The sequence below is a fragment of the Bos indicus genome, chromosome 12, assembly GCF_029378745.1.
Source record: "Bos indicus isolate NIAB-ARS_2022 breed Sahiwal x Tharparkar chromosome 12, NIAB-ARS_B.indTharparkar_mat_pri_1.0, whole genome shotgun sequence".
In the NCBI taxonomy this organism is placed as follows: Eukaryota; Metazoa; Chordata; class Mammalia; order Artiodactyla; family Bovidae; genus Bos; species Bos indicus.
In genome coordinates, this window is record NC_091771.1 from 22565982 (window position 1) to 22587543 (window position 21562).

General features: G+C 36.8%; 1 protein-coding gene across 2 annotated transcripts in view; it reads right to left on the minus strand.

Annotated features, from left to right (window-relative positions):
* The window catches only part of COG6 (component of oligomeric golgi complex 6), a 54625-nt gene that overhangs the window by 12683 nt on the left and 20380 nt on the right, over positions 1 to 21562 (minus strand). Inside the window, exons 9-18 of one of the 2 annotated variants that reach the window (XM_019971362.2) lie at positions 21380 to 21508; positions 21211 to 21302; positions 19686 to 19750; positions 18526 to 18617; positions 16978 to 17095; positions 7115 to 7246; positions 6618 to 6785; positions 3622 to 3729; positions 2489 to 2542; positions 996 to 1075 (exon numbers count right to left, since the gene is read on the minus strand). In XM_019971362.2, the coding sequence (XP_019826921.2) occupies positions 996 to 1075; positions 2489 to 2542; positions 3622 to 3729; positions 6618 to 6785; positions 7115 to 7246; positions 16978 to 17095; positions 18526 to 18617; positions 19686 to 19750; positions 21211 to 21302; positions 21380 to 21508 (1038 nt within the window). The remainder of the gene's footprint in view (positions 1 to 995; positions 1076 to 2488; positions 2543 to 3621; positions 3730 to 6617; positions 6786 to 7114; positions 7247 to 16977; positions 17096 to 18525; positions 18618 to 19685; positions 19751 to 21210; positions 21303 to 21379; positions 21509 to 21562) is intronic. The other variant, XM_070800162.1, reaches the window with a different exon arrangement.

Here is a 21562-nt window from a genome sequence, read left to right on the forward strand (position 1 = left end):
GGAGATCAGCCCTGGGATTTCTTTGGAAGGAATGATGCTAAAGCTGAAACTCCAGTACTTTGGCCACCTCATGCGAAGAGTTGAGTCATGGGAAAAGACTCTGATGCTGGGAGGGACTGGGGGCAGGAGGAGAAGGGGACGACAGAGGATGAGATGGCTGGATGGCATCACTGACTCGATGGACGTGAGTCTGAGTGAACTCTGGGAGTTGGTGATGGACAGGGAGGCCTGGCGTGCTGTGATTCATGGGGTCGCAAAGAGTCGGACACGACTGAGTGACTGAACTGAACTGAACGTAAATATTTGTTCAAGTGTGTAATTGACATGTCAGACTATAATCTCTATTAAGATAGTGAAACTGGCTTTTAAATCTTACTCTGCAGTGCCCAGTACACAGGGCACTTAATACACTAGCTGAATGGAAAGAAAAAAAAGTACAGATGTCTGATTTCCTACTTGTACAAAATTTTGTCAATATTTTTGCTAAAATCAAGAAAAGTCACCCAGTATAATTTCTCTTTCTTCTAATTGTAATATCCTTATATTTTAATGTATAGTCCTTCATCTTGAACACATTTCTAATACATGATATCGAACAATTTTATAATATATTTATAGAAACTTCCAGAGTCCAAAATGATCTAAACAGGACATCTATGTTGCATAATGAACATATTACTAATTTTTCATCACATATTCAGTGCAATTTTGACATTATATTAATACAATGGAACTTCATATTATCACATTGTAGCTTCAATTATATAAGTCCCATTATTTTTAAAAAAAGCATTCACTAAACAGACACTTTCAAACTACAAACATGTAAGGAACAAGTATGAACAGGGTAAGGTCAGATCTCTTAGGGGTGCTGAGAGGTTGAGAACTATAAATCCTCAATGATTAAATCTCCTTTTTTAAAAAAACAATTTTTTTCTAAGAAATGTATGTGAATCTTTACCAACTATTAATAATTGGGACCAATAAATACTTACTTCACTGTGGCACTTAGAAGAAAGTTCAGCTGTGGCATTAACAGGTTGTCAGGAGCTGACAGATAGCGATCAAACTGAACCTAAATGAAACAGAGAAATTCAAAACACAAAGTGCACATATCTGCTAACAGACCTCCCTAGTAATCATTCCTTTTTAAGGATTAAATCCTTGGAAAAACCCCATATTCCAAATAACGAGGTCTTTGTGATCAAAATGAGTTATTTCTTATATATTCCAACTAAATTGACTGCAAGTGTCAACTCTTTAAGGTACTCAGTATCAGCAATATCTACTTTTAAAATTTTAAATCCAAGCCATTCATTTTGATCTCCCTCACCAAACTTCTGGGTAATAATATTAATAAGATGTTAAGTCATCAGATTTCAAGTCTGCCTTACTTTTTAAAATCCAGAGTATCTGTTAATCATTCGCTCATCTATTCATTATTAATATTCATCGAGTACCTGTTATTGGTAAGGTACCTTATAACGTAATGTAAATATAATGGTGAGCAAAAAAAGACAATCCCTAGCTTCACAGAGCTCATGGTCTAGTGAGAGAGGTAGTAAACAAATGTAAATAAAGGAAAAACCAAGGTACCAATACTACAAAAGCATCCATCAGGATGACACAGATCTAATCTTTGTGTTTGGCAAAAGCATCTCTGAGCAAAGGACATTTTAAGTGAAATCGTGAAGATGAACTGACATTAGGTTAAGTGTGTGCGTAGTGGGGACAGTGGATGAAGGCTTAGGTGAGAAAGAATGGCTACTAGAGCTCAGTCCATGTAGGACTTGAAAGATTTTCTAACAGATTCTAATTTCTACTGTAAAAGCATCATGAAAACCATTAAAGGAGGGAAATAATGAAAGGGGGGAAATCATCTGATTTGAATTTAAGATGCTAACTCTGGCCACAGCAAAAAGAATCAAAGGGGAGGTCGTACATAGCAGATGCAAGGGCAACAAACGGGTAGCTCCTGCAGCATCTCAGACAAGGGCAACAGGAGTGGAAAGAAGAGAAGAGATCTGAGAAAATTAGAGAGCAAAATCATCACGATTTGGTTACTAGTAAATGGGATGAAGGGGTTGACTCTGAGATTTTGGACCTGCATAATTTAATTCACAGCATTATCACAATTCACAACTGTATTCTTTATACATTTATTTAGTTGCATGATAAATGCAGCTCTTATTGGTGGTTTTCTCTAATGATATATAGCCTAACTTCTTCATGTTGTCATTCCTGTTTCTTCATTAGGTTAGGAGTAAAATTCTGAAACTGAAGAAAACTTAAACAGGAATAATACGACTATTGGGGCACAGTGAGATATTACTACTAATGTCTGTCTTGATCAGACCTCTTTAAAGGAATACATGTGCAATCATTATGCCCAGAACCAGTTGTGAATACAGCAAATTATCACATGAGAAGGAGTAAGAATAACATTCCGTAAGGAAACGTATACTGACATGCTTTACTGTGTACTTACCATTGCAGCCTTCAGTGCCACAGAATCTAGGTTGGGCAAATTAGCTAAAGGGCCCTTAGGGAACAAAAGGCCAAAAACAAGATGAAAACAGGTGCTATATGTTACAGTTCACTTATGAAATACAGTCCATTAGCAGACTTTCAAAATTTGAAAATTTAGTTTATTTCCAAAGAAGGTCCCATCTTCAACCTCAATTAAAAGAGGGACTATGACCTGTTAATTTTTGTATAACTAGCATGAAGGTCCTCAATAATAGGTGTTGGAGTGAGGAGCACATACGTTTATGAACAATGAAACGGCAGGATACTTCAGATTAAATCATAAGCAAGAAAAAAGGGCAGTTAAGTACTGAGAAACGGCAGTGAGAAACAGGGACTCTAAGAGTCTCATTTTGACAATTTTAGATAGTATAAAAAAGGTAGCAGAATCAGCTCCTTCTGGTGGAAACGTATTACCTTATCAAAAGAAAAAATTCAAAACCTGTGATCTTTGAGAGTGTCACTTAAGAGTTCCTGGGCTATAAAATATTCTTCATCTTAATGTTATTTAAAAGAGTTTTTTGCTTTTTAAAGAAAAATGCTTACATGGTTTCCTAGGCTTCTCTCCCACTCCGTGTTCTAATTCTACTGGAGTTCTGTAACTGAACAAGATCATATGCCCCAGAAGTATTTACCTTTCCAAATAATAGACCATGATCTGCTAAATTAAAGTGGGGAATGACTGATATTTATATATAGTAATCTAAGCATTCAATTAGTTGATGGTGATGAAGGACTCTGAAAAATTTACCACTGTATTAATTTATACATTTTTCTATACTAATTTTTGTATATTTTCATTACTTTTAACCCAAACTATCTATGGTAAAAAGGACAGTTAACATTTGGGGACACTCTACTATATTTCAGGTAGTCATCTGAGCACTACACAGGCATTATCTCACTTAATCTTCAGAATAACCCTATGTTACAGATATTAGTACCCTCAATTTACAAATGAGGAAACAGAGACAGGTCACTTTCCCAGTGAAAAACTGCTTTTAAGTGGCAAAGCCAAGATTCTAATGAGTCTAGCTCTAGAAGACACAGTCTAAATCGGTATTTCTCTCTAGTTAGAAACAGCCACGTACTTACCTGTTCAACTTTATGTTGCTGTACCGTGTTATAAATATAACTCAAGCCTGCTCTGGTTAAAACATAAGAAGCTTGCTCATTTATAAGTGTGTCCAAATGTGCTTCAATCTAAAATAAAATACAATTAAAAGAAAACATTTTAAAAGAAGAATAGGACTGATGAGAGTAGAAGTAGACTAGCCTGGACTCTCAGCTCTTCATCGTGTTCCTTGCTGAGGCACAGGGACTGCTCTTATATAAAGATTTTTCCTTCCTCAAAGAGGAAGTCCTCTCACAAATGGAAAGAAAGTCTTCTTTGAGGATTCCGGGACTAGTCAAAAAAAACTGAGTTGCTTCTTAGCTCTTTTAAAAGCTAGTATGAAGCAAACAAACAAAAACTACTCATCAACAACAACAATGTAAAATAAAATACTTAGGAAGAATTCTGGGAGGATGAGGACTCGCTGTTCCTCACATCCACACGGCCTCATGCTCCCCACTTACTGGACTGACTCAGCCAATCAGATATGCCATCTGGAGAGCCCCGGAGGAAATCCCACAGGGGCTGAAGCTGTAAGTTCTCCTGAAGAAAGCAGATCTGGGACAACCAGGGGATGGCTGAGGACCCAGCAGAAGACTAGTCAGAGGCGTCAGAGTCAGGGGCTGCCTACAGAGACTATGCTGGCAGGTGGGAGTTGTATGCGCTTACCTGCTTTTGCTGTTCTTGGGGAAGCTACCTACGGCTAATGGGGGCAGAAGTCACAGGCGGAGACTGCCTTTCTGGGATGACAAATTCCCAGGAAGGGAATTCCCTCCTCTTTACCAGTACAGGCCTGAAAGCCTGGAGCTCTTCCTGCTGTTCCTCCCTCACTGTTATCAACCTGTTTACCAATGACACAGTTCACTATTAACAGATGATGTTCCCACCTGAATGCTTGCCATTGTCCAAGCCTCTACAGAAGCTGAGGCCCTCCCTTTAAAAAACTTAAAACTGGTTTAAAAAAGGTGATACGTTCTAAGAGGAAAGCCACCAGAGTAACGAAAACAAGTGTCTTTTCTTGAGGTAACACAGGTAGCTAAGACAGCAAACAATCCGCCTGCAATGTGGGAGACCCAGCTTCGATCCTTGGGTTGGGAAGATCTGGAGAAGGGCATGGCAACCCACTCCAGTATTCTTGCCTGGAAAATTCCATGGACAGAGGGGCCTGGTGGGATACAGCCCATGGAGTTGCAAAGTCACATGACTGAGCAACTAACACATGTAGATTGAAAGACACAGGGCACTTTAATTTTTTTCAAGTGAATGCCCAAGAAAGTACAATTAGAACCTTTACTTACTAGTCTCTTTGAAAATCCAAGAAAAATAAGATTGCAAATATAAATATTTAATGAAAGAGTTACCACTAAGAATCAAATTAGTGTCTGAAAGAAAAATGAAGAATAATAAGTAATACAGAATAAATATCAAAGAAATATATTAAAGTGAAGAGGTTTAAACACAAATTAAAAGACAAGTTCAGGAGATAAAGCCAACTAAGGACAGAAGCTTTTTATATTCAGAATATAAAAAGTAACAGATGGAGAAGTGATAATTAATTAAAGATAACAGAAAACTTCCTTGAGCAAAAAAAAAAAAAAAAAGGTTGAATCTTCAGACTGAAATGGCTCTGCAAAGTCCAAAATGGAAGTAACAAAAAAAGAGACATACTAAAAAATATCCCGAGGAAATATTTGAACTCAAAGGAAAATCCTTATAAGCTTCCACATGAATAAAACAGGTTTATTGCAAAACTAAAGAGAATCAGACTAGCCTGGATTTCTCAGAACACTGGAAGAAGTGTTTAAGAATGGAAGAAAATTACCAGGCTATTGATAGAAAAGATCTGAAAATCAAGACTCTTTTACTAAACAGGGAAAACCATTACTGCAGGGGCATGCCTCCCAGCAAGCAGCCACACCACTGCCCAGTCCTTCCACACTGATTCTGGTCTGGCCCATGAGACCAGCACTGGCCACCGCCTAACAGCAAGCATGATGCAGACCTAATAAGCACTCACATGGTAGGGTGTGTCCTCTTGGGATGCAAAAAATAACTTTGGGATATTTAAGAAACAAGGATAACTAATGATAAAACAGATTGTTGGACAACTGATATATATCTGCACATTTCAGGAACAGATTTAGACAAATGGCAGTTTGGGGTTGAATTAGTGATAAATACATTAAAAACCAATGAATTTTTTTAAAAGATTTTTACTAATTATACATAAACAATTATGGAAGAAAGAAAAATTAATCATACCTCATATTTTGTAAAAAAAAAAAAAAAAGAAAAGAAAGAAAGAGCAGGAAATATCATGAATTTAGAGGTCTCAAAACTCATTCCTTGGAAAAACCAAAAACAATATATTTTTACTGCAGCCACTGCCAACTGTTTATATTCTTGTGATAATAAAGAAGATTCAGAGTTTTGTGTTTTTCTAAAACATTTTATCTACCAAATCACTATTTCAAACTCAGAAGTCAAGTGTCTGGTAAATTTTATAAATGGCTTTGTTGTGACTCTTAAGTGAGACCATTTGGCTTAAGGACCAGCATGGTTGATTTAACAAATTGTAATGTTGTGCCTAACACTGATTTACACATAGATAAAAATGTATCTGTCCTTTGCAACACCTTCCGCACAAGTTCCGCAGTTCGAAAAATATAGCACGTTATTCACAGTTCGGAAACTGAAATCTGCATACAGGGTAATGGTTCAAATTAGTCAGAAAAGCTCCAGTCTACCACCACATACTATGGTTTGAATAAAATATCCTACTCATTACATACCCTGGCTTCTCCCAAACTAAACTAAAATACTGAATATGCCTGGGGGGAAGGGAGGTATTATCAGACTATAACAAGGGATTCATAGAAATCAGGTCACTGAAGTTAGCTTATAGCCAGTAACTGAGATCATGTATGGAAAAAGAAGATTTTATCACAGTGAGCAGTCATGTTATGGCAAAATTAACCTGGAACTGCAGCATTTCCAGACGTCTGTCAGTGAATTCAAACAGAGCTAATGTCGTCTTCATCATATATAGTGAATTGACCATGAAAGTGGCCATATCAGCTGTGCCCAAATGGCTGGCTGATACAGTACACATCTGGAGGAGAGGATCCAAGACACACGATAAAACCTACAATGAGAAATAGAATTAAACAGACCCTTCATCTCCGTACCAGTGACACAGGTCTGTGTTAACGGCACTTCACAGTGAATGCCAAACTAAAGAGGAAGGGACCAACTTACAGAAGCACATATGAAAGAGATTAAATGGCATAAAAACTATAACTCTTAAGCATCATTGAATATATATTACTTTTTAAATTAATGGGAAATGGTTTACTATTTGAAGGAAAAAACATTGAGAAGGGGTGTCAAGATACATGGGTTATGAAATGCCAGAATTCCAACAGAATCTACATTAGAGGAGCAATGGTCATTAAGAGTGAATTTACAACACACCTGCACAAAATCAGCTTGACGGGCATCTAACGGCACAACTGAAGAATCATGAGACGCTAGAACTTCACGCAGCAACACGAGCGTCTGATTTAAGGCAGAACTTGGTCCAAGATCAGGTGGTGGGAGTTCAACCTAAAATAAAGGATGACCTATACACTGCTTATATTTTTCTACTAAATTTTAGTGTCTAAATAAATGCCAGTTCACAGTAAAATCATTCATATGAAAGACATAAAGCACTGGCTGACACATTACAAAATCTATCATCTATCGTTTATTCTCTATTGTACTAATGAAAATCACAGAAAGTGACACAGAAGTTTTTGTTAGATTATCTCAGAATTAATATATCAGAAGTGTAGAAATTGTACTTTTAAAATACAAAAAAAAAATTATGAGGAAAAACTTAGTAGTCTTTGAATTTAGGATTATATTTTCATATGGATTTGAAATGGCCTATTCTGTTCAGCCCTAGTCTTAAGAAAAAAGTAATTCAGAGAGAGACCAGCACTTCCCAACTATAATTGAGAATCACCACTCCCTGTCATGCCCCAGTCTCAGATATTGTGGCCCAATATGTAAAGGTTCAGGGTCTATATACTTGAAACTAAGTCCCCCTACAACTGAGTTCCCTCACTGAGTTTATGAGTAATCTCTTATCCAAAACCAGACTCCCTTTCTTGTCCTGCCCTTGTTCCCCTAAGGACTGATGAGTATCAAAGAAAAGGGGAGACTGAAACCAAGCAGGACCCTACAGGACATTCCGAGGTACAAAAGCCCCTCCGTGTCCCCCATTTCCTGTTTGTGGAACAAAAGGCTTTAGTCTCCTACGCCTTTCCTGAGTTCCAAAGAGCAGAAGCAAATGGTTAATGATTACAACAGACTCACAGGACTCCTAGTTCCTCCTGAAAAGATATAGATAACAATCCAATGCATACTCCAAGTTGTTCTGGAGAAAGTAAGACCCCCATCCGGGCAGAGAATGGTGACTACATGCTGATCACAAACACACAGACTCCTGCTGGAACCAGCAGGTTAAGATTCCCAGAACATCACCCTGTTACCTTATCACCAATAAAGTAATCAATAACCAATAACCAATCAGAAGGTCCACAAACTGGTCATGCATCCTAAGATCCTTTCCCCTAACACTGTCTTTAAAAACCCTGCCTGAAAGCCATCGAGGAATTCCCATCTTTTGAGCATTAGCTGCCTGTTCTCCTTGCTTGGCACTCTGCAAATAAACCCTTCAGATCAAATCAGATCAGTCGCTCAGTCGTGTCCGACTCTTTGCGACCCCATGAATCACAGCACGCCAGGCCTCCCTGTCCATCACCAACTCCCGGAGTTCACTCAGACTCACGTCCATCGAGTCAGTGATGCCATCCAGCCATCTCATCCTCTGTCGTCCCCTTCTCCTCCTGCCTCCAGTCCCTCCCAGCATCAGAGTCTTTTCCAATGACTCAACTCTTCACATGAGGTGGCCAAAGTACTGGAGTTTCAGCTTTAGCATCATTCCTTCCAAAGAAATCCCAGGGCTGATCTCCTTCAGAATGGACTGGTTGGATCTGCTTGCAGTCCAAGGGACTCTCAAGAGTCTTCTCCAACACCACAGTTCAAAAGCATCAAGTCTTCGGCACTCAGCCTTTTCACAGTCCAACTCTCACATCCATACATGACCACAGGAAAAACCATAGCCTTGACTAGACGACATAAACCCTTACTTCGGTCCAAACACCCACGGTCAGAGTTTGGCTTTCCAGCCCTGTGGGCACATGAGGCCCCTTTCGGTAACACACACTGAAACTATCACCACATTCTATACCACAACCATTTCCTCTGAAAGCTTCCTCTTACCTTACTTATTTATGGAATTACAATTTTAAGTCAATAAAATTATTCAAAAGAAATTTAAGAGTACAAGTTAATGTTTGAAATGTCAAAAAAATTACAACTTTTTCACATAGTTTTATTTAAAATTTCAAAAGCATTTTAGCTGAAAACATTGTTTTTGTCTGTTTTTCCTGGCAGAATAATCTGTAAGGAATAATGTAAATCTCGAAGTATTCCTCTTAAAAAGCATTTTTCAAACTTTAAGATGCAAACGAATGACCAGGGAATCTGGTTAAATGCACATTCTGATTCAGCAGGTCTGAATCTTAATCTCAGGTGCCTGAGGTTCTTCTTCTCAGCTAAACTAATAAACTCCGACATGATGCCCAAGCTACTCCTCCAAGAACTACAATTTAAACAGTAATAAGACATTCTAAACAGGAGTGATATCCAAGAATTTAAATCAAAATTTAAAGGACCATTTAGATTTTCTTTTCAGAGTGCTAGGCAAATCAACCCTGCTTACTATTAATTTGATATGGGTTTCATTTATGATAAAATATACCCTTTAAATTAGTATTGAATTACTATAGTGAAAAGAACTTTTCAGAAAATGCCTCTCTAGCTAAAACTGATATGACATTGTATCTCTTAGGGGATCCTTTAGATTTTGCTAGATGCACAGCTATGAATGTTTCAGGAGAGCCTGATAAACAAGGGAGTACACACACTTGACTACTGAAGGGCTTCAAACACTTTGTTAGGGAAAAGGTACATCTTTCAATTAAATAATGTCCTTGAATTTTCCTTTAGCATACCAGATAAAGAATTAGCTCCCAAATGTGTCTTTTTAAAAGCAAAGAAGGAATCATAAAAGAGTTCGTTTCTGGCTATATCTTTATATAAAAGCTATTCTTCCTAACAATTTTATAATCCACTCTAAAATTCTATTAACAAAAACTGGGTGCTTTGGTAGTGAAGACCATTCTGCAATACATGTTTTCCTCATAAGGCTATATCTTCTTGGAAGAGATGAATGGTTTATAAGAGGCAGAATAAGATGATAGTATACTTAACATAAAATATGGAACATTAAAATTTGGAGAAAGTAAGATTTTCTGAAAGAAACCTGAAATGGTTGTGTACATATAAGTAACACATGAGCTATAAACAGTATCATATTCCAATCTCAATGTAATGTTAAAATATGCCTAACTATTACCCAATTCATATCTAAGAAAAACATTTCAGGGCATAATTATTGATAACAATAAATAATAATAATTTCATTCACCTAATCTCACATAGGCTGCAGTATTAATTGGTACTTAATTGATGCTTTTGAACTGTGGTGTTGGAGAAGACTCTTGAGAGTCCCTTGGACTGCAAGGAGATCCAACCAGTCCATTCTGAAGGAGATCAGCCCTGGGATTTCTTTGGAAGGAATGATGCTAAAGCTGAAACTCCAGTACTTTGGCCACCTCATGCAAAGAGTTGAGTCATGGGAAAAGACTCTGATGCTGGGAGGGACTGGAGGCAGGAGGAGAAGGGGACGACAGAGGATGAGATGGCTGGATGGCATCACTGACTCGATGGACGTGAGTCTGAGTGAACTCCGGGAGTTGGTGATGGACAGGGAGGCCTGGTGTGCTGTGATTCATGGGGTCGCAAAGAGTCGGACACGACTGAGCGACTGATCTGATCTGATCTGATGTTCAAATTACAATTCTTTCTTTCCCTGTTTTTATCCTATTCTGTTCTAGAATTTAGCTGGAAGACACCACACTTAAAATTTTATTTGTATTAACCATTGTATTTTCCTGCAACTTTCATTTTAACTTTATAAGAGAAATACAGAACTTAGTGGGTTTTTTGAATGAAAATAGAACAAAATAAATGGATAACCATTTGAGAAAAATAAATGTGATCCTTCTTTCCCCACATGGACAAAAATAAACTTTATGTAGATTAAAAATTTCAATATAAAAGTGAAATTACAGAAAAACCTAAGAACATGCTTATTAAATACTCTAACACTTTCCCACTAATAGATATTAGCTTTAGCATATAATAAATTCTCTATATATTTTATTGATGTGGGAAAGTTTTTGAAGTACGTTTTATAGCAAGTTCCCAAAGGAGAAACAATAGAGAAAAAAAAATGTTAGATTTTTATGGTGTAAACATTAAAAGGGATGTATCAGAATATACTACAGGCAAAATCAAAAGGTAAATGATGACATGGAGAAAAGATTTGTAATATATATGACACTTAATATTCATAATGTATAACAATATCAGAAAATAACAAGAATAAGATACAACTTAGTAGGAAAATGGCAAAGGACTTGAAAAAACAATCCATGTGGTAATTATGACTGACTGACTTTCACTTGCTGAACTATCCCTCCAATCCAGGAATAAATCCCAGTTGGTCAGGATGCATAATCTTTTCTGAGGACTTCATTTGGTTTGCTAGCTATAATTTCAACTCCAGAATTTCTTTTTGAGATTCTCTAACTCTTGGCAGGTATTTCCATTTTGTTCACACACTGTTCTCCTGACTCGTGTTTAACATAACTGTTCTCAACTCTGGCTGGTAGATGTGCCAGCAAGTCTTTTGCAGGAAGGTATTTGCTTTGAATGGGCCACATTTCCCTGTTTGTGTGCCCTGTGATTTTTTGCTGAAAACACTATTTGTTAACCCTGGAAATAAATTCTCTCCCTTCTCCAGGGGGTGCCATTTCTTGTTACTTTTTTTTTTTTTTTTTTTTAAACTAGTAGGCTATCTCTGTGCCAACGATCAGGCTGAGGTGTAAACTAAAGTTCTCAGGTCTTTCTGAGCCTGCTCCTTTCCCTGAACATGTGGTTACTTTTTAATTTTCCTTGTATATACAGTTGTTTTTGAATGTTTTTAATGTCTGACTCCCATCATGGGAAAAAGAAAAAACATTAAGCGGGTAGAAAAAATGCACTAACCTTTGAAATCACCAGGAAGTCAATTTAGCCAACTGACCAATTTAGGAGGAGGAGTCTGTCACAACGCGGAGGTGCAGAAACAATGGCCACCCTCCTCTTCACAACTCTGGGATGAGAGCAGATCCCAGAGGTACGGAAGACAGGGTCCTTTTTATCCACCCTGGCTCTACAAGCTGTGTGCAAGGCACTCAAGAACAAGTGCACAGCTGCCCCACAGCCCTGCGGGTGGGAGATGGGTAGTTGCAAGTGTGCTGAGAGTTGAAGTTGACCAAAACTGACTGCAATTTACAATTCAAGCCTTCCCCTAGAATTTGCAATTCTTCAGTAGACTCCAGAGTCCCAAAATAGTTACATTGGACAAATTCTGCTAATGCAGTTGTCTAAGGTGTAAAGACAGATTCCTAGTTGCCAAATTCCCCAAATTCCCTGGTTGCCAGATTTCTACATTGCCAAATTCCCCGAAAATTATTTATCCTTGTATATTGATCTTGTCACCAATTGTATTCCTTGAGTTTTTGAAGTACAATCAGAGCATCACAAATAATCCCCTATTTCTTCCTTTAAAATGTTTGTATCTCTCATTACTTTATCTGGACTGTTATTTAAATAAACAGTTCTTGGCAAGTATTCTTGTTGTGTCCTTTCTTGACTTAAACAGAAACATAGTAATAGTGCTTCTATGTTAATCATGATATTGGCTGTTAGTTTTATTAATCTTTATATGGTAAAGGAAGTACTTCTACTTTCTCATTTACTAATATTTTCCCTCAATAATTTGATTAAATATCTAATAAGTTTTAGTCCTCCTCTCTGGTTATTATTTCCAATTCTGATATTATAATTTTAAATTTTGTCACTGCTTAAAGAATTGCTAGAAGGCTGTCAATTTTGTTGATCTTTTCAACAAATAATCAATTTTGTTTTTGTTTTCTAATTGACTGTAGAAATGTACGTCCATTTTGCCTTTTACCATTCTGCTTTATTATTCTCTTTTCAGATTTCATGATAAGAATGCCTCCTACATTTTGCTTTTAGTTTTTTTTTTAGTTCCTATGTTTTCCAATTAGTAAAGCTTTGGGTAATACTCTCCTGTGCTTTTCCCATATTGCAATCTGGCTCTTGCCCCCACCACATGAATAAAACTGTCCTCAGTAAGTCATGGATCACCTAATATTGACAAAGATAACACACCTGCTGCCTCTTTTTTAACAGAACTCTTCCTACAGTATGTGCCACCAACCATGCTTTCCCCTCTATTCTCCTGGCTTTTCTGATAAAATCCTCTTCTCATTTCTCTCCTGCCTCTCCAACCTTCTTCAGAATCCCACCATTGTTGGGCTTACCTTCTTCTCTTAAATGCTACTGTTTCTCAAGACTGTGTCCTAGAAGCCCTACTCTCATTAAACATGATTCCTAGTGACCTCATACAAACCCATGGATTCAATTCTTTACACACAAAACCCTGTAAATCCAAATGCACGGCTCCCTGCTGGATGAGACTGACTATATAGGAGGATATCCCACGTGTGTCTTGTCTAATTTAGACCATATCGTCATCTTATCCCCTAGATTTTGCACTTTCTCTTTATTCCAGATACTTGCAATTAGTATCAATATTCCCAGGTTGGGAACTTAGGAATTATTTTTGAACTCTTTCCTCTGATTTAACCACATTCTATCAGTCACCAACTTTTGAAGACTTACCTTTACCCTTCAAGAATCTGTCCCCTTATGGCTCTTCCCTTAGAGTATGTATTTTCATAAAAACTACTTCAATGATAATCCCTTCACTACCCTGTCTGCAACCTGACCTCTCTGTCTACATTCCATCCTGTCTCATTAAACAAAGAGTTACATATTCTTTTTGTTTCCTCTACTTAGGATGACCTCTACTCACCCACCTTTTCACCTATCTAATCCCCTATGTTCTTCAAAGTTCAATTCTTGTAACTCCCTCTCTGGAAAGCTACCCCTCTGTATTTGTATATTATTATGGACACATATACTCCTCCTCTAAAGGCAAAGGAGAAAAGGAAAGATATACCCATTTGAATGCAGAGTTCCAAAGACTAGCAAGGAGAGGTAAGAAAGCCTTCCTCAGCGATCAGTGCAAAGAAATAGAGGAAAACAACAGAATGGTAAAGACTAGAGATCTCTTCAAGAAAATGAGAGATACCAAGGGAACATTTCAAGCAAAGATGCGCACAATAAAGGACAGAAGTGGTATGGACATAACAGAAGCAGAAGATATTAAAAAGAGATGGCAAGAATACATAGAACCACCATACAAAAAAGATCTTCATGACCCAGATAACCATGATGGTGTGATCACTCACCTAGACCCAGACATCTGGAATGCGAAGTCACATGGGCCTTAGCAAGCACCACTATGAACAAAAATAGTGGAAATGATGGAATTCCAGTTGAGCTCTTTCAAATCCTAAAAGATGATGCTGTGAAAGTGCTGCACTCAATATGTCAATAAATTTGGGAAACTCAGCAGTGGCCACAGGACTGGAGAAAGTCAGTTTTCATTCCAATCTCAAAGAAAGACGAAGCTAAAGAATGTTCAAACAAATGTACAACTGTACTTATCTCACACGCTGGCAAAGTGACGTTCAAAATTCTCCAAGCCAGGCTTCAACAGTACATAACCTGTGAAATTCCAGATGTTCAAGCCGGATTTAGAAATGGCAGAGGAATCAGAGATCAAATTGCCAACATCCGTTGATCATCAAAAAAGCAAGAGAATTTCAGAAAAACATCTACATCTGCTTTACTGACTAGGCCAAAGCCTTTGACTGTGTGGACCACAACAAACTGAAAAATTCTGAAAGAGATGGGCATACCAGACCACCTTACAATGCCTCCTGAGAAATCTATATGCAGGTCAAGAAGCAATAGTTAGAACTGGACATGGAACAACAGACTGGTTCCAAATTCAGAAAAGAGTACATTAAGGCTGTATATTGTCACCCTGTTTATTTAACTTACATGCAGAGTACATCATGAGAAATGCTGGGCTGGATGAAGCACAAGCTGGAATAAAAATTGCAGGGAGAAATATCAATAAACTCAGGTACGCAGATGACACCACTCTTATGTCAGAAAGCAAAGAGGAACTAAAGAGTCTCTTGATAAAAGTGAAAGAGGAGAGTGAAAATGTTGGCTTAAAACTCAGCATTCAAAAAACCAAGATCATGGCATCCAGTCCCATCACTTCACAGTAAATAGATGGGGAAACAATGGAAACAGCGAGAGACTTTAATTTTTTGGAGGCTCCAAAATCACTGCAGATGGTGAATGCAGTCATGAAATTAAAAGATCTTGCTCCTTTTAATTAAAAGCTATCATAGAAAAGCTATGATAAACCTAGACAGTATATTAAAAAGCAGAGACATTACTTTGCCAACAAAGGTCCATCTAGTCAAAGCTTTGGTTTTTCCAGTAGTCATGTATGGATGTGAGAGTTGGAGTGTAAAGAAAGCTGAGTGCCGGAGAACTGATGCTTTTAAACTGTGCTGTTGCAAAAGACTCTTCAGAGTCCCTTGGACCTCAAAGAGATCAAACCAGTCAATCTCGAAAGAAATCAGTCCTGAATATTCATTGAAAGCACTGATGCTGAAGCTGAAACTCCAATACTTTGGCCACCTGATGCAAAGAACTGACTCATTGGAAAAGACCCTGATGCTGGGAAAGATTGAAGGCAGGAGGAGAAGGGGACGACAGAGGATGAGATAGTTGGATGGCATCAAGACCCAACGGAAGTGAGTTTGAGCAAGTTCTGGGAGTTGGTGATGGACAGGGAGGCCTGGCATGCTGCAGTCCATACAGTCCAAGAGTCGGACATGACTGAGTGACTGAGCTAAACTAATACCCTTCCCTCACGTGCCAACATAACACATTGGGGATGTCTTCCATAAAACACGTGATTCTACAGTAAGCACTGATTTATCAGACTATTTTCCATGAATGGAAGAGCAATCTGAGACCAACAGACCTTCACTGTTTGCCCTTGTGCTCTCATTAGCAAGCAACATTTTGTATCATGGATGAATGATTTTAGAAAAATTGTGTCTAAATAATAACTTATATAACTGTATCTAAAACAAGAACAGACTACCTGTTAGTAAACTTCTGGTGATACAGGAAAACACATAAGTGAAATACTTCATCTCCACAAATTCATGCTGCTTTTCCAGAAAATTTGAATCCTATGTTAGGGTCAGACAGTAGACTCTTAAAAGTTTCCCTCAGCTTAGGAATGTAAAATCCAGGGCCTCTAAACTGGATTGCTACTGACTGCTCAACACCATACTACAAACCTGCGTCTAATATAACCAGGCAATTGGATAGAGCAGCATAATTTAAAACAAAAATGGTGACTGTGATACATCCCTGCAAAACCTGAGTCGTTAATAATGAAACAAAAACAAAGAAGGATTTGATTGTTATAAACCCATTCCCTAAGGTCGCACCAATTTACTTTTGCACAACGCAATGCTCAGTGTAAAATACTAGCTCTTACAGAACTCTTTCAGGTTTTTGTTTGTTGTTTCTTTTTTTTTTCTTTGCTTTTATGGAATTCTTTATTATCCTACTTGTTTCATAATTGTAGTATATAACTCAAAGGAACATAAATTCCATAAGGAAAAAGCTAGACCACCAGTGTAAAAATATATGCCAGCTGTTTAGAAAAAGTATTTATTAAAAGCCCCAGTTTTTCAATCTGTATGTCATTTTAGTTCTGACCTATTAAACACAGAAAGTCTGCTTTAATTACAAATTGTGGGTTATTGGAAAATGGTAGTAAAACTAGGGCTCTGAGATTCTACTTCCAACTATGACTTGATGTTATACTGTTCCAGAAACAGACTATAAGCCTACATCCAGTAAGCCATCCCGAAATGGACTTTCTTGTTCATAGGAAGAACTCAAGAGAACACTAAATGAAATGGGAAAAAAAACTGTCCCCAATGTAAAAACAGTAAAATAGCATTTTTAAATGTGAAAGACTCACACAGTATAAGAATTGCATTTTTCAAACATACCTTGTCCATTAACTTACTGGCATGAAGACTTAAGCTGTTGAAGAATATTTTTTTGCTCAGCAAATGCATTTCTTCAATGGTAGTCAACAATGTAGTTGCGCTATTTCCAATAATGCCACTAAAAGCAAAGAATATTTCTGGTTGCAAAGCAGGTCTAAACAATTTAGCTCTATAACTGGGTAGAATTCTTTTAAAAGATCTAGATTTAAATAAAAGTTTTTATATAGAATATAACCTGTGAACTAAAACAATTACTCTAGTTTCATACAGAAATGAGTTTTTTTTCTTTTAGGTTAGGTGACGAACAAATGAAAGCAAACTACAGTGTTTTCAATATCTCATGATCTCTTAGAAAAGCAGTGGGTTAGACTAAACCCTTATAGCATGCAAAAATCCATGTGGCTATTTTTCCGCTATTACAGTAAATGCATGTTTTGATTATCTGAAGATTAAAAGAAGATCTGCTTTTAATTTAAAGGAAGCCATTCTATCAGTAGCTCTATAGAGAAAATATTATTAATACTGAGCTTTTTTAAATAAAACTTATGCCATATCAGTAACACATCTTCAAATTATAAAGTATTATGATTATACAGCTGCCAAAAAAGTATATTTAAAATAATCATGAAAAATTTGGTAACATTTTTAAATAACTACTATACATCCTATAATTCTCAATTTTCTCCTACAAGGATATTTCTTAGACTTGTCCAGTGGGGTTTCTCATTTTTTGCAGACTGTAACACAACCATGTATATAAAACAATTTGCAATTTTATTCTATTCATGTACTGAAAGTGATTCTTCTGTTCCTGATACTGGCATGCTTATAAAAAGTCATCTAAAATGATTTTTTAATAGACTATCAAAAATATAGCTTGGAACACCATTGTTTTACCACAACTCACATATAACATGGTCTTACATTTACAATAGGGCTCAAGTGTACATATGCTGTCAAAAGATATATGCATCGTGAAATGAATGCAAATTTTGGAGTTAAAGATTGTATTTTAGATAAGTAAGTGGTTTCTAATCAGATAAAATCACTTTAATTTAGAGAAGATAAGATAGCTATTAATATTACTTAGAGAAGATAAAGCTATGATTCTGTTTTACCACTAATGGAAAACTAAATGTTAAAGAAGAATTTATGTTATTTACATCCAGAATAGGACATTTTACTAATTATGCCCTGTTCTGAGTATAATATAGAGTTGCTTTAAGTGCCATGGATCTCGAATACAGAAGGACTCAAAAAATACTTCTATTATAGACTTATACTGCTACATAAGCTGTGCGAGTGCAAATGTGTGTTTGTGAGTGTGTGTGTACAGTTACACCTGGAAAAGAAAGGAAAAAGGAAATAACGGACTCAAACTACAACATGTATAATATGCAAATACTGACTCACATGGTGTGGAGGTTCTACTAGTTTACACTTAGTCAGCAAATAGAACACACACACACACACAAATACTACACGGTGTTCCAACGGAAATGAAGTACGACATGGGATTTAATGAGCACATTTAACCATTCCACTTACCTGATTGTGTGGTGGTAAAATTTGAGGAGGTTAGAAATTTTATATAATAAAACTGCCCCAGGTTCAGCAACTATTACTTGTTCAATTCGAACCTATTAAAACATGTGACAAAAAATTAAACATTTCTTAAAAGTGTAACTTTTTCTTCATTAATCACATGTGGTGTGAACAGCATTAAAGAGATTAAATTTCATGATTATAGAAATCACAAACTTCTTTAAGTAACAACACAAAAAATTTAACACAGGTATACTCTATGAACAAATGATCCATTACCTACAGAATTTGGCTCAAGGCAACGCTATCAGAAATAATCCATACAATGAGATCATTTTGAGGTTTTTCTAACCAGCATATAATGGAATTTAGTTCAGCAATAAACTGAACTAAAATTACATGCCTAAAATTATCAGTAAAAAGGTACTGCTCTATGAACCAATAGTAAGGGGAAAAAAATGAAAAAAGTTTTACCTTTAAACAACTAAACCAAGTTTCTTTTAATATTAATTAGAGAACAGGAAAGCGGATGGATCTTGAGTTGGCTCCAACATATTTGTCTAATTATACTACTACCAGGGCAGTATCTCAGCTCTAGTTCAAAATTAACTTGAAATGCTCAAGATTAACTACCGGGAATCTTTCTAATTAAAATCCATCCTTCACTAATCTTTCCCTTACTTCACATTCCCTAACTAACAAATACAATTTAAACTACACTGAATGTGCTTACTTACATATTACACTACATCTATGCTTAAGCTGCAGAAAACATTATATCTTCTTATTTTCTAATTAGATTCTAAACACAGATATTGTATTTTCTAGTCCCTTTACATCTCTGCAGCACTCAGAAGAATAATACATATGTAGGAGATGTTCAATAAACACTTTTGAAAGCATTTAGATTTTGGAGTATGTCGTAATACCAATGAACATGATCTGCTAAAATATTTTACATTATAAATACATGTAATAGTATACAAAAACCTTGCATAGAAAATTGGCAATGATTATTTTAAAATGTTTTATTATCTGACATTAATGTGTTAATTTGACAAAATTACAGCTCAAGTGGCTATTTATTTAAACTCCAAATAAGGCAATAATTTAACCATATAACATATATAAAATATTTTATATAATATATCAAAGTATTTTACCTTTAGAGGTCTGCACACACCCTCAGTGATATGGCCAACAACTTCTTGAATATTTTCTTCAACACCTACGGTTAATTATAACATAACTGAAATTTTTTTCATATAGCACTGTTTCACAGAAGTACAAAAAAAACAACAAACACTAATATCTGTGATTAATGATAAACATTTAAAATAATCATTAATGGTATTTTATTAAGTTCAATATCTTTTAGGATATTACTAACTATATTAATATCTGAACCTAAAGCTTTATCAATTCATTTGACTGCTGATTAATGAAAAAAGATTGTGAAATTAATTAACTGAAGGAGGTGATGAGTAGATGTATTAGGATCTGTTCCACAAACTCCTTATTCTAGGCAGATGTACTAAGCACACAAACTGCAGGTATAAGATGGAAAACACACCTTACAATTTAATGGAAAAACTGACATTTACTAACTACTGACCACTTCCCAAGGTCTGTACCGTGTACTTGGACATGTACAGCTTGTAACCACCTTCATTTTCACAGATGGAGAAACTGAAGTTTAGAAGAATTCATGCCATTCCCACGGAAGAACCTATTTCTAACTCCAATTATTTTCCTCCTGCCTCTTAAGGCAGCCTCTCATGTATACTTTACTAACAGCTTTTAAGAAATACATTCTTTTAAATTGGGTTATGAGGATAACAGAAAACAACTTTAAACAGTGCAGACTGTGTGCCAGTCTATCACAGATGCTGAATCTAGTCTCAGCATCAATGAGGAGCTTCAGTCCTGCACCCCTTTGCACACCGGCCTCTCCTGGAAGATGACCTGATGAACCAGCATGGTGTGGGGCCACGCCATGCAAGACAGGCAAGTGACACCCCTCCCAACACGTCCCTTCCCTTCTTATCAAAACCAGAACATCTTAATTATCCACTAACCCCGTCTATCACAGGCATCTCAAGATAGTCACAACTAAAAAGACTGGAAATTCTGCAAACAGATGTTAGCAACTCAAAAATAATCATTTTTCTTCTTTGAAATTATGACAAAAATTTTAAGTACATTCAGTACATAGGCAATTATTCAAAAAATTGTGAAACAGTCGCATGAGAATGAAAAAAGGGGCTGAGTAGTATTAATAGAAAAGAAAGAAGTAGGAGCTTCATGACCTTAAGAATAGTCACTGAGTCTGTGTGCTTGCAGACAACACGGAGACAACATCCCCTTTTGCCTTTAGAGGATAGTGCTGTACAAGATCTGAGACAACGTACACCAGGCACTCCAGAGGCACCTTGAAAGCGGAGCAGAGGGGTCCTGGCTCACTAGGGAAGGCCCCAAAGGTCCAGTATAAAAATGTTATCAGTTAAAGTGATGGAGAGGAATTCACCGGAAAAGGGAAACTAGAGAAAGGAAGACTAATTAGGCCGCTTACTGAACCACCTCGGGTAAAGAGTTTATCTCCACAAAAAACAGCAGCGAGAACAGAAACAGAGGCATCCTGTGTGATGTGCTACCTCTCAGACGAGCAGGAGCCGCTGGCTGACCCACCTTGTGCAGTTACATGCTTCAGAAGAGCTTCGAGGTGTTCTTTCTCAGAAGCAGTAGCTTGATGGAGCCAAGCCAACATATCTCCTACGTATCTAATGGAAAAACTAAATGTTGGTGAAAATTTCCTTTAGAAAAACACTGAATACCCCAATACTGTCTGCTCTTATACCTCAAAGGGTCATGGGAGTGCATTTCAATGGGTCTAGGGGTACCTCCTGGGCCCCCTCTTGTAAGAGCATCAATGAATCCACGAACCACTGTACTTCTTCTGGCTGTTCCAAACTCATCTAAGGTATACCTAGAAGAGACAGGTTATTAACAAACAATTGTTTTTCTTCCTAATGGCTATATC